At 35.1% G+C, this 13,637-nt stretch overlaps 1 protein-coding gene across 1 annotated transcript in view; it reads left to right on the forward strand.

Annotated features, from left to right (window-relative positions):
- Positions 1-2,436: 2,436 nt before the first annotated feature.
- LOC108669683 (immunoglobulin superfamily member 10) overlaps positions 2,437-13,637 on the forward strand; it is a 35,747-nt gene continuing 24,546 nt past the window's right edge. The window contains exon 1 of the mRNA XM_047885022.1: positions 2,437-2,915. Within this exon, the coding sequence (XP_047740978.1) occupies positions 2,861-2,915 (55 nt within the window). The 5' untranslated portion in view covers positions 2,437-2,860. The remainder of the gene's footprint in view (positions 2,916-13,637) is intronic.

Consider the following 13,637-nt stretch of genomic DNA (forward strand, 5'->3'; position numbering starts at 1 on the left):
TATTTATACTCCAGCAGCCCATAAAAGGAAAACTTATCATAATACTTGAGGGCTGAGAAAAATTGCGTCGGGGAACAATTTTTTTTAATTTAAAGTCAAACAATGGATACATTAAGTGCAAAAACCTTCGAGGGTCCATAAGATACTGCGATCAAATCTGACTAGGTATGGAATATTTTCATCGAAAAATTTAGCTTTCTAGTTCCCTCAGACATCATAGAAATATTCACCTCACAGCGCAATGTGATTTCTGGTTTGAAAAAGGAAAATTAATTAATTAATCACTTTTGTCAAACCAGTGCTTGTTTTATCAGAGTTTCGCACAAAAGCATACAAAATTGTCGACACTCCTCATGCCTCTAACGGCCGCAGTAGAATGCCCATCTATGATGCAAGATCAGGTTGTCGTACATCATAATACAGAACCAATACAACTTAGATCGTTTAATATTGCAAATGACGTTGAAAACCCGGGTAAACGAAGTTTATTACAAAAATTTCTCTGCCTAAGGTAAAGTATATTGTCTGTGCCGTTAGTTTCAGGGGGCAGAATGGCTAAGGTCACTAAAAATTAGAACAGCGAGTTAGGAGTTCGAAGCCCGCAACTATTGATGAAAATTCAAGTTGAAAAAGGCACTGCACATATGCTATAGCTAAAACTTATTAATTGGAATTTGTAACACTCTTAAAGTCAAACTTTATTGAAAATTGCACAGAACAGCGATGAAATATTTCGAATATTTGTGCTGCTTGGACTTGCGTAGTGAGCGAGGTACATTGTTATACAAAATAAAAAAGTTATAGCTAAATAAAAAAGTTTTAGTAATATGAGAGATGAATTATGTACGTAATATGAAATAGCAGTGAATAAATTGCAAAACCAACCTTCACTGTCATTGGCGTTTTAACAACAAGTGGCTGATAAAACATGAATGAATAATATATTTAACATCAAAGGATGGATTGAACTGATCAGAGAAAATTTATTATTATTTAGTTTCAAACACTTATCGGGGCAGAGGAATTTCTTTCCTGGCGCTTAAAATTAGCAGGAGAAATTCAAAAAGGTACTCTTATTATTCATCAAAGACTGTGTAAAGCTGGAATAGATTGAGCTAACAAATACATGCGCAGCAAAGAGATAAAACAAGGCAATCTAAAACTAAAACACGGAGTAAATTGCCTTCTTCTGCAATGCAGATAAACCATAGAAAGATAACACCACGTCCAAATGAGGTTTTGTATCAGGTTTTGTTTTTATAACAAGCAGAAAAAACATTGATTGACTAACTTGATCTGCTGCGTGGGTCAATCGTATTTTTCCCGTCTCACCCCGGTTAAGCAAATACGCCATTTAATTGCTTCGACGCTCAAGGATGTACCAGAGCGATGCCGAACAAACGAAGCAAAATGAACAAGATTCTTAAAAAAACACAACGTGTCTCTGCTGGGTGTCTTGTTCGGCTACATCCTTTATTTTCACTGAAAACTTTACAAAGAACTGCAAATGCATTAAATAAATAAACTCCTTCATCAGGCTTGCAATTTATTGTGGAGTAGTAAACTTTCTACGACTTATTACGTGGAAGTTGTTTTTCTTGCTATCTCCTGAAATTGATATCAACTTGCGGGCAGTTTTAGAAAAGAACTCAACATGTTTTAGCGTTTTACTTTGACGTTTTAGTTCTTCGTTAAAACAGTAAATATAATATTGCCATTACACATATTGGGCATTAATATTAACGAGTTGCTTCTCTGGATTCAAACATAGCTATGAGGAAAATGTTTTTTAACCCATTCATTTCATACTAAAAGTAAGGACATCATAAATATATATATGAGGGGCATTCAGATGTAAAAGTTTCTACTATATAACTTAATTTTCTTAGCTGTTTGAAACGACACAGGTGTCCTGTTGTTTGGCGCAGTAATTTGAGCTTATATATTATGTATGTTCACTTCCTCATTGATGCAAAAATGAGACTTTATGCGCATTAGGCAATCCGTATTGTAATTTATATCTGCTAATCTTATAGAGAACACGCGATCACTTCTGAGGACGGGATCAAAAATTGAAAATTTTTAAATCGTATCTTTCTTTCTGAGCTATTTTGATTCTGGACGACAATGTTAAGTAGAATGGGACCGCCAATAGAGTTAATTAGACATTATTAGCCTTACTCGATGAACTTGACAGCCGGTGAAGAAATATCTTTAACAATGACGGCAAGTGCAGGCAATTATAGGGAGCAGGCATACGTCGATCATTGAAGATTCTAGTTTGATGGCCACTTTTACGGACTACAGATATAAATTTAATGAGATTTCTCTGCCGTCATTTGAACAAACAAGTAGAGCAATGAAACTTTGTTAAACTAATTGAAAAAATAAGCAAATTATTAATCTTTATCGCAGGTGGTTTTGAGGCTGCAAGAAAAAAGTAATTATATTTACCAAACTTATTGAATTATTTTGCCGTTATTTTAATCTTGCCGAGGTTATTGCAAATGTTTGAGAATTTCCGTATAATTTTATAGTAAAATAAATGAGAGCGGCAATATTCGTGTGCAGTGAAGCCTCTCAACTTATCCGTTACGAACAGGTCAGAAAGGAAAGTGCTTGTCTCTGTAACTTGACGCCAGCAAGAAGTACAGAACTCAGCTTCTGAAAAAGCTCATAAATTGACTGACTTTCATAGTCAGCTGTTGAAAACTGTTCGATAAATTAGACGAACCATCGTTGTTTGAAAACCTTGAACTATGAGTGCATGTGGGAAAACTTGAACGCTATCGTTGAGCCAGGTTTATAACTTGAATTAGATCTCTGGTCAAGTGAGACAGTGATTACATCGCTGTCAAGCATGTCACCTCGGAGCCCTCGCCTCGCACCGCTGCTTCTGGTGCTGCTGTCAACAGGTGCGTACCCGACAGGACAATCACTCTAGATTGTGATCATCCTAGCAAAATTAAATACGATTTTTCTTTTGGTCTGGGTCTTGAATTTCAAAAATTTATTGTTTTTAAAATATATGCATAATATCAGTTTGAATAGAGTAGAAAAGAAAATCATTTAAATAAAAGTTGTAAACCACGATAGAAATTGACCATGCAGCATCCTTAATAAATTATGCGAGATTTTTTTAAGTTTGGATCTTGAAATTCATAAGATGTAATTTATAAATATTTGGATAGTTGCAGTATGAAAGAAGTAAAAAGAAAGAAAATTTAAATAACAGTTTTGAAAACAATCATCAAAGAAAATGTAAACTTATTAGAACATATCGCTGCTCCACATATGTGTATAAATTGCAGATAAAAATTCACAGGTGCACTATGAATATTTTTTTCAATTCAATACTAAATTAGTAGCAGTGTCGCAATACTTATTCGCAAACATAACCGTAGGGAAATTTTTATTTGCTTTTCTAATTGATTTTTAATTATGTCATAATGACTTCACCATACAAGTCCCTACCAGCACCTGAATTCAAATCATCCACTTTCAACTCAATATAATAGAATTAATTAGCCGCCAGTATTTATATGTATTCCCTAATGGATTAGTCGTTGTAAAATAGCTTTAGTTTTTCTAGCCGTTCAATTAACATGTTTTCCAGAGTTGGCCATGTGTAAAGATTTGTGAGGAAACTCTACGGAGTTTACTGCCAGTACTTGAGTATCAAGCGTCGTCGACACACGCAAAGATTACGTTTTCTCGCTGAGAATATTAAAGGCACTTGAAAAATTTTACAGATTTTAACACCAGAGTACAATTACTTGGTACAAAGGCATTTGTATTTTGCAGCAAGTCTAATTAACCTAAACTAAGCGGAACGTTTCACAATTTAACTCTATTTACGTGTTTAATTATAGAGGAAATTGTGGAAACAAAGGCATAACGATATCGTGCAATGGTTTTACCTTGTTAGTGAATATTATTATTAACCGGATTTTATCCACGTATATTTAGGGAAAATTTCGGCGTGCAAAATGTCATCTTGCTGTCATCTGAAATAATTCGAATAACGATAATAATTCTCCTATTTTAATTTCTAGAGCCAAAGCAGAGAGAACACTTTTACTCGATCGTCCCTGCGAGTGTCAAGCCACTGTAGAACTGATAAGAATGGGTCAGCATTTCTAATACAATAGTATTCTATCAGAATATTGAGATATAATACTAATCAGATTATTGAGTAATTCTTAAATTCTATTCTAAATGCAATTATCTACATTCTACATGTTTACTTTCTTATGTAGTTTCGTTTTTCTTTTAGAGTGAAGATAATCCAATATTATCGTTTGCGTCTGTACTTTTGTTCGAAGATCCTTCAGCATAGGTTCATCCTTTCAATTATTTATTTTTGTTCCTTCAGAGCCGATTCTTTGCATAAAATATTAGACAGCGGGTTTTTACATCCTATCCAAGATAACATTCCTATCTGTATAACTCGTTCAAATAATATAAGTGAATGACCTTTCTCATGATTTGTGCGATTATTATAATTGAAAATTATTTATCAGGATTTTCAAAAATTCTCTTGATTAGATAATTTTCATCCTAATTTTGACTTTGGTAGAAACACATCACTTAAGACACGGCAGGCCAGGAATTTGTAATAATGCAATATCCGACCGGCGCTCGCAGCTGAGAACCTGTTGCGTTGTCACATAAATGTCAGAAAAATAGTTTGCAATATTTGTTGTGAAAAAGTTAACATTTTTTAACAAAAATTAACATTAACAGTGCTTACATTTTGGATTGCTTGTGAAACGAAATATTTTTACAGACGTTTATTATAGCGCCACAGCGTTTCATGTGATTTAAAAAGTCAAAATGTTGGCAATTTATATCAATGGCACACATATAATTTTTATTTTATATAATTTTTTTATTTAAAAATTCCCGTCCCGATGCAACGTCGGGTTAATCTAAAAAAAGCAGGTTAATCTGCCATGCTAAACAGGTACTTATTCCACGTAGCTCCGTGAGCATTGACGTGTCGGCTAGCTGGTGCGAAGTAAATGTTGAATAATTCTCATGTATGTTCTCACATCAATAATGTCTACACTCTTTTCACTGTTTTTACACTCTACACTGTCTTTTTTTCATGAGAAACCCTAATGACAATGATCTATGCAGAAATTTATTGACTTCAAGTTGTACATTCATCCGATCCGTAAGGAATGCGCAAATTATGAAATTCAAATGCATGACAACGGAATTAGTTATACATATTATACTTCAATGAAGTTCAGCCCATACGATTTTGTTTTAGGTGCCGATCGTAAATTAGAGTTATTTGCCACGTAAATTTTACTATAATAAATGCAGAATTTGATTTGTATTTAGAAAATATCTTGTGCAGAGGCAACAATTTCAGGTCTACAATATACCTGTCATTTATGAGGTCGGAATTCAAGCCAAGTTATATTTTTTTATCCCGATAGAAGTTTTAAACGCATAGTAATCAGCCCGCACCACTCACGGAAAGCAATCACTCGACATTATAAAAGTTCAGAGCAGTAATTGTTCGTTCAATGGAAATATTATATTTATTCAGAAAATAGAAAATGTGCAAAGAATGAGACAGATGTACTGGCCAAATAGGAATTTGATGAAAGTTCTTAACTTCTGCTCGAACAAACCGGTAAATTAAATCTTACATTTATTTTCATACTAAATTGTACAAATAACTGAAGTTGATCATTTTGACGACTGATTTTTGTAAATTAAAAAAAAAAGAATTATGTAAATAAAATGCTCCAACAGGATGAACGAAGAAACGATAAAGCAGCAAAATATAGCATAAATTCACTTGCTTTTGTTAGACCTGGGGGTCGACTTCTTGTTTGAATGCATTAATAATTGTCTATACAATTCGTGCACAAGGCGTGGTAACGGAAGTCAATGTCAGCATTAAAATTATGGTTTGACTCATTTTTGTCTTCGTATGCATCAACCGTCATCAATGTTATTTATTATTTGTGATTATTAAAGTCGTGGTACATTTTTTCAGGGAAGAGGTCGAAAATTGATATTCTTCACGAGAGAGTAGAAGAGGCAGGCCAATCATACTTATATAGGAAACGCTACCATATATGAATAAATTAAAAGGAGGATGAAATGAAAAATGAATGTTGTAACAGAGAACACCAACGTTCATCTCTTTAAAAATCCTGATGACCAAGTAGATTGACTGAGATCATGATATTCACATACTGTAACGTGATTTGATTACACACAAAAAATTCATATTTATTTCAGCAAATGAAATTTCATGATCGTTCATTCATGAAATGAACATCTTAATCAGTTCTCAGCGGTAAATCTTGTAGAAGAGAATAAAAAATCTCACCTGGCATCAAGAAACCCTTGGTTACTCCATGACTAGCCATGGATACTCATGATAACCAATGCCTTCAATTAATATCCTCAGACACCACATCGCCACACATAAAGAATGTCGTGAAATAGAAGGAACTACATTGACTATATGCGTTATTATGAAATTACAGAATCAGTATAACAAAAATTAGAATAAATAAAAAACTGTCATCGAAAATATTGACGCCTATTTATAAAGCAAATATCATAAACAACACCAAATTTCAGCTAACGCTAGAAGTAGCGCTACGAAAATTCTCACCGTCGCTACCAGGGAGGTTAATGCTGACAAGATCACTGATCGATTGAATCAAAGATTAAATGTTATTCAGGATAAAGTAATAAAATATTAACTTATGTTGACGGTCACACACGACAAATTGGTGAATTTGCAGGCCTAACTGACATGTGCGCAGGAATGATGTCAATTGTTATCAAATTCAACCATGACAGTTATCGCGGGAGGCCATCGGATTCCAAGATGTTGCCATCGAGACGCGCTCCAGGAACTTGAGACTCGAACTAAAATACCCAAACAACAACAACAAACTTATATCATCAGTCTACTTAAATTTAAAGTTTACTAAAAATGTAAAAGCAAAGAAAACGCCATGTAATGAATTCTATACAATTTTTGAACAGACCATGAAGCTTGTCTCCGAAACTTTTTCATAGCTAGATGGAGGGATAATATAAGGTCGATTTCGAGCAGCTGTTGGATTATATAATGGTTTGTTGGTGGCAGCAGTAACTGGTATAACACTAACATCCAAATTATTGTGTTTTGGCAGTTGTTTGTTTCTTCATCCAATGCTCATGTTTATAATGTGACTAGTGACTGTTCGTCACTATTGCTAGTTTACAGAACTCAAATTACTTTCTAGGCTCGAATTAGCATATTTCTTAGCATGTCTGCAGCTATTGCATGTCGTCCTGTAACCATAATTATGTTTTCTACAGAAACTTTCATCTGAAAATCAATCCAATTACCCTGTTTATATACACAATTATTTTGTCTCTGTAACTTCTGCATTAACAGCTTCGCTAGCAGCTTCGATGTTTACAGCTGCAGTGTTCACGTTAATCTAATCTCCATGTTTTGTAGCAAGTCAGCAGTGCACGTAACACATGTCCAAATTTATTCACTAACAGAACCAAGCCGGCGCAGGAGTGCTGTCATAGTGGTTTTCTAACTGTAATATTGATCAGAAGTGGCTATTTAAAGTCACAGTTACACAGCTCACTAACAGTTACTACTGGCCATCAGTTACCCATATCTACAGCGGTATTATCAGCATTATTTTCATCCATTACGTGCAATTACTGCGCGTCTCTGCACCGAGAATTCAATTCTCATCAGAGTCTCTAATTAAGCAGATTAGTGCGCGTTAGAGTTGACGCTGCTTGGAGAGCGGCTCATCAAGCTGATCAGTCCTTCGATGCTGAAGGTTTCGACGCGCAGTTCCGGAGAATTGATATCTTCGTTCAATCGCTCCTCTCCCACTTGATCCATAACTGAAAATGAGGATTATTATTAAAGGATTATTAATGACGTTCATCATAGTTACGTAAGAAAATTATTGAGCGTGTAGCTGTTATCTTGAAGAAATTGATCTGTGCTGCTGTACGTGAGAGCCTGAGTGGAGACTTCGAAATATCGAATGTCAGTTTACTGAGCAAACTCGTATTTTGCCGTGTCGCACGCAGTTGCCTATATTAAAATTTGTATTAACAATAAATTTCAGAGCTATATTTTGCGATTAATCTAATTTGAGTTGCATTTGTATTTATGCACTTACTTGTTTGCTCCCCGAATTTGCGAATATATTAATATTAAATGAAAAGTCATTACGAAATTCATTAAACTTTAGTATATATTCTCAATATTGGGTGGTTTAATGCATCAAAGAGAATCGAAGATCAGTAAAGCAATTAGCATTTTCTAAAATTAACAGGATTTTCACACATTTCTCTGTGCCAACTGTGAGAAAAGCGTAAGTTTTTATGCATAAGCTATGCACTGACAGATTTGAATATTCCGCAAAGAATTTTTTCATTTATCTTTTACTCAAAACGCACTGAAAATAGAATTTTGACCTCCCTGAATCCAGTTGTGGTGATATGTGTTAAAAACTCTTCGCAAATTTCGGAAAACTGTCCATTCGAATTCTCAATTGCTCACTTGGAAGTTTCAATTGGAAGAAAAGGATAAATTTCATAAAACAGGTTTCAGGAAAGGATAAGGATCCTCAAAAGCCCTCAAATAATTGCAACTGAAATCTGAGGGAATAGATTCGGAAGAATAAATTATCGCCCAAACAGATTTCATCAATATCACGTTACTGTACGATTTTCTTACTCAAATATTTAATTCTTAAATCTCTTGTGAGGAAACTGTCATCAAATATTCGAGAAGTATTTGAGGAATGTTTCTGTTACATTTTATTATTTCCAGCGAATATGAAGTGAAATGTTTTTCGATGCCAGCTGAGAATCTGAGGATGTATTATTTGAAGCATCCTAAAATGAAAATTGTGACAAACTTTTGATGTTCTATTCAAATTACCTAGGTTTGGGTTGGCTCATCACCGACCAATCGCACATTCAAAAAGAATCAAATAGGATACTGCGATGGTCTAAATATGCACTCCGGGATCTATACTGAAGTCATTGAGAGCTTAACGTTTACTAAATCGGAAATCAGCTCTCTAGAGCCTATTCCAACGAGTTCGCTCAAAAATACTTCCCAAATTCATATTTCGGAGACAAGATAAAGACAAAAGTCAATGCATGTTACTATAATGAACTGTTTTCAGACTAAATTAACGAACTATAGTCATAGCCGGAAGAATCTCGCCCCACACTTCTCTTCGCCTCCAATCTACGATGTGACGCTCAGAATCTGCGCCTGGATCGGCCTCTAAATCTGCATCAGGTTTGCAGGGCTGAAGTTTATCGCGACCAAAGGGAGGGGTAGCTGCGCTCTCTAAATTCCCTCACTCCGGCCACCAGAGACTCGCGAGCATCGACGCTGATATCACGACTTCGCGTGCCAAAGCGATGTAAGCTGGATTTTCCATTAAATATAGGTAGTAACTTGAATTTATGACTCTCACTATGTAGAATATTAGTTTCTCTATTATACAATTCTTTATGGGATTTTCGTAATAGTCTCATACTTATTTCCGAAAACCACAGACCTGAGTCAATTTGAAAGGGAGCTTTCATATAATTCAATACCGATCGAAATGCATTGATGACTCAGAAACTCGACTCGTGCACTAACGGTTGTAAATGCAGCATGAAATTGCACCGATAATGACAGGGAAGGAGCCTGTTTAGAGGCGATCGTTACTAGAATAAAATTAGTCTGCACTCCATCGCCGGGCCTCTAATTTTCTTGCAGCGATGAGCTTCAAGCGTTTGTAATTCAATGTTAGTGGCCGCCTTCCTGACATCTTTCTTACCTCCTCGCCCTGTGATCGCCATAGCGAGTCCAGCTTTATGGCTGATAGCTGTAAATTTGTCCACTTATCCATAGTGCTATTCGTATCATGATTCAGAAATTGATCCAGCAGTAGAAGTTTCAGAGGTAGTATGGTAGGTTGCTGATCGTGTGTCGGTCGTCAGTGAGAACATAATGACTCCATTTATTGGGACTTTAGCACCAACGTCGACACGCAACAATCTCGCAAAGAATGATGCACGTCACTATCTTTGTCAAAATGTACCTAAATAAATATATTATACCATCTAGTGAATCAAACTCACTAGTTTGGAGCTACTGCCTAATACTTCAATAACAGCATAATTACACAAATGTTTTTATTAATTTATATTAAATGTTACTGCAGAGAAAATAATAAATTCAGGATAAATTGAAAAGCTGCGCAAGGCTTTTAAAATTTTATTGTAATTGAAAATAGCTCACAACAAAGTTATAAAATTGGTGAAACCCATGTTACTTCATCGCGTTTGATCTTTCTTTTCCACCTTGTCCTTGTCGCAAAATTAAAGTGAGATATTTCGTAATATAATTTTCATCGTAATTTAAATTTTCAGCCTTCGTAGAAGTCTGTTCATTTAACTACTGACCCGAAAATTATTTGTATATTTCCCGTGATTGCACCAAAATGACCGTAAGTTTCAATTTGAACGCTGTTGTCCTTTCACCCTATGTATTTTTGAAATTGACTTATGCGTGTCCATGGAGAATCTTGCGCAATCCAGTCATTCCATTTTCAATTATATTTACGTTAACGCATTTTGGTTGCGCCAAGCGGCGCATTATATAATTTATTACAAGTTATGATATTTATTACCTTCTCATTTATAGCTCTAGTTCCCTTAGATGTGACCTTACTTCGATATTAATTGTACTTTGCCATTGTCTTCTATAATTCGCCCTCAGGAGTGACTGTTATGAGTTATCGTGTAAATTTTATTTTAAACCAACGATTAACGCAATAATATTGTGTGTTTTGATTTATATCTTGCTTTGTTAGTTCCGTGTATATAACTAATTTTATTATTATATCATTCATATTGTTTTCACTATCGAAGAAATATTTCGAGACGAAGAATATAGATTGAATGAAACTGAAGTCTCACTAAAAGTACCATAAAAAACATTATTGCTCAGAAAATGTTAATTTTTATACAGAGTTTATGTTTTTATTATTAATTTCTTCATTTATTGAGTTTAATTCAGCCTTTGTTCCAATATTAATGGGTTTCTCGGCTGATCACAGGCCGCGGTACGGCCCAATGAAGGCTTGGTGATATATGGATTCACTCGATTTGATCTGAAATTATTATTCCCCACAATTCATGAAAGTATTTTCTGTTCTTCTAAATTGAGTTTTTTTCCTGATTATATCTGACATAGGCAAGAACTCTTCTCACGAAAAAATTCAAAATTTGAATGTACAAATTTTAGCCGAGGAGAATTGGGTCTGGTCCCAAAAAAGAAAGCTTGCATTTTAAACACGCCTGAGAGATGCCAGCTTTATTGCAATTCACAGGAACGTATGAGTTTGTCGAAATGCCGAGGGCTCTGCGAAGAACGTTCACCACCGTAAGATGAATAAATTAAAATAAAATATTAAAGTACAGAAAAATACTTTAAATAAAGTACTTATTATATAGGTATATTTTAATATTATATTACTGTTATATAATAAAGTACTTATATAGTACCCCCTCGAATTTAAAAGCAAAGAAAATCTGAAATGATGTCTACATTGAACCATGAAGATATATGGTGACCGTACTTGGTGTTTTCTTCGTTTAAATGCTTGGTAAACTGTTTAAACGGCATCCCAAAATAACGAGCGAGGTAAGATGAAAAGATTGATTTTGGCAACAAAAATTAGTTAAGAAAAACATGTGATGATTATGCGATCGGAATTTAGTATTAAACCTCTAATATAGCATAGAGAAATTTGTTTTCTTACAACAACAAACAATGTCCAAATGAAACCAATATCTTGTCTCACTTGGACATCGATTCTAAATTTTGCCTTTCTCATGAGCTTGACTTCAAGCATCAACCTCATCATGAAGCGAATTGGTAATGCTTTATTGTACCGTAACTCATACAAGTTCGGCAATCAAGGTGTCATTTCATCAGAATTACAGCTCAAAGGAAGCTCTAATGTCCACATTTATACCATGTACTTTAAGGGGCTGCGCACTTGCATTGATTGCACTGTTTCAGAGCCAATTTAGTCAGGAGAGGCGCGAGTAAGATTTGAGTTTATCGCAAATTTGGTAGCACAGCGAGGCTATTCAACGCGTCTTTTGAAATGCACGCCTCTCAATGCTTTAGGATGACAATCATGGACCTATTATCTTCGTATTATGACTGCCTGAGCTAAGAGAAGTCAAAGTCGAGAGAACTCAACCGAACATCGCATCCATTGAAGTTGCAGGGAACGAAGCACGCTTCCACCTTCTGAAGTGTCATGAAAGCAACAGCAATTATCCCATGAAAGTCATTAATTCTTGCAAGAATACGGAGCAGCTGTCAGGAGCGAAACGAAGCACAAAGGCAGAATTGGCCGGTCAGGTGGAGCCAGTTAGCTACTTAGGGCATTTAATAGGGGCAATAATTTCAGGTCGACCTGATCAATGCTGGAGAGACACGCAACTTTGTTGGCTGTACTTATACTCTGGCTGTGCACTACAAGCATCTTTGATATGAAGGGCAGGCACAGAATTGATCTGCCGAATACCTTGGATAATTAAAACTTTAATTTTATACAGCATATATAGTCTGCATGGATCATTCACTCATTCGACGAATCTCTTAAATTTTTGGTTGATGATTCTGTTTCCCAAATTGATGTGTACAATTTTTAATTCGGAAATTTCGACTCAAAGGTATAAGATCAAGTTTGCACCAACAATGAGTTGATCAATAGTTTTTAATAAGTTATCAAGCTTTCGATAACTACATTTTAATCCCCATGAACTAGGGAATAAAAATATTTCCAATGTTATTAATTAATGGATTATGGATCGAAAAATCATTTTCGAGGCGAAAATTACGTGTGTGAGTTCGATCATACCTTACAATAATTGTATTTCCATTATATCCGATACAAAGAGTTGAGGTTTTGCAAGGTTGTTAGTCTAACCTTGCCTCACAATGTTTTTTATTGCATTCTCCCAATAAGACCAAAATTTAAATTATTTTAATTAAATAAAAATTTAAATCTGATCTGATTCTTTACTGAATGTATTTCATCGATTTACAAATAGAGATAAAATCTGACCTCAACCCTCGTATTATATTTTAATATTCTTAGTCAAGCATTAAATTATTGTCGCGAAAACCATCAGCAATCAGAAGCATTTCTGCAAAGTCAAGGTTGCAAAGTTGAGTTAGCGTGCCGACTGCGTGGAGTTTTACTACTTATTCTTGAGAACACAGGAGTTAAAGGGAAACGTTTTAGTAGAGGACAAAATCCCATTGCATCCGGATCGAGAGAATGAAAAGGACACCAAGTTGACTTTCCTTGCTTTCCAGCAATTTCATGTACTTGTAAAAGGTTCTTCTAACAAATATTGGCTCACAAATCAAGGCAGATGCTAGTTAATTCACGTATTTGAACTGCGTCGAAAACAATCTATTCTCAACAGGAAGGAGGACTCGAAAAATATCGTTGATTGAGGTACGAGTTCCAGCAACTCTACAGGGAAGCGAATGATGTGGGCATGCGAGCCCCACAGAAAATAGTGAAATA

Source organism: Hyalella azteca, unplaced genomic scaffold (assembly GCF_000764305.2).
Source record: "Hyalella azteca isolate HAZT.00-mixed unplaced genomic scaffold, Hazt_2.0.2 contig16724, whole genome shotgun sequence".
Lineage (NCBI taxonomy): Eukaryota > Metazoa > Arthropoda > Malacostraca > Amphipoda > Hyalellidae > Hyalella > Hyalella azteca.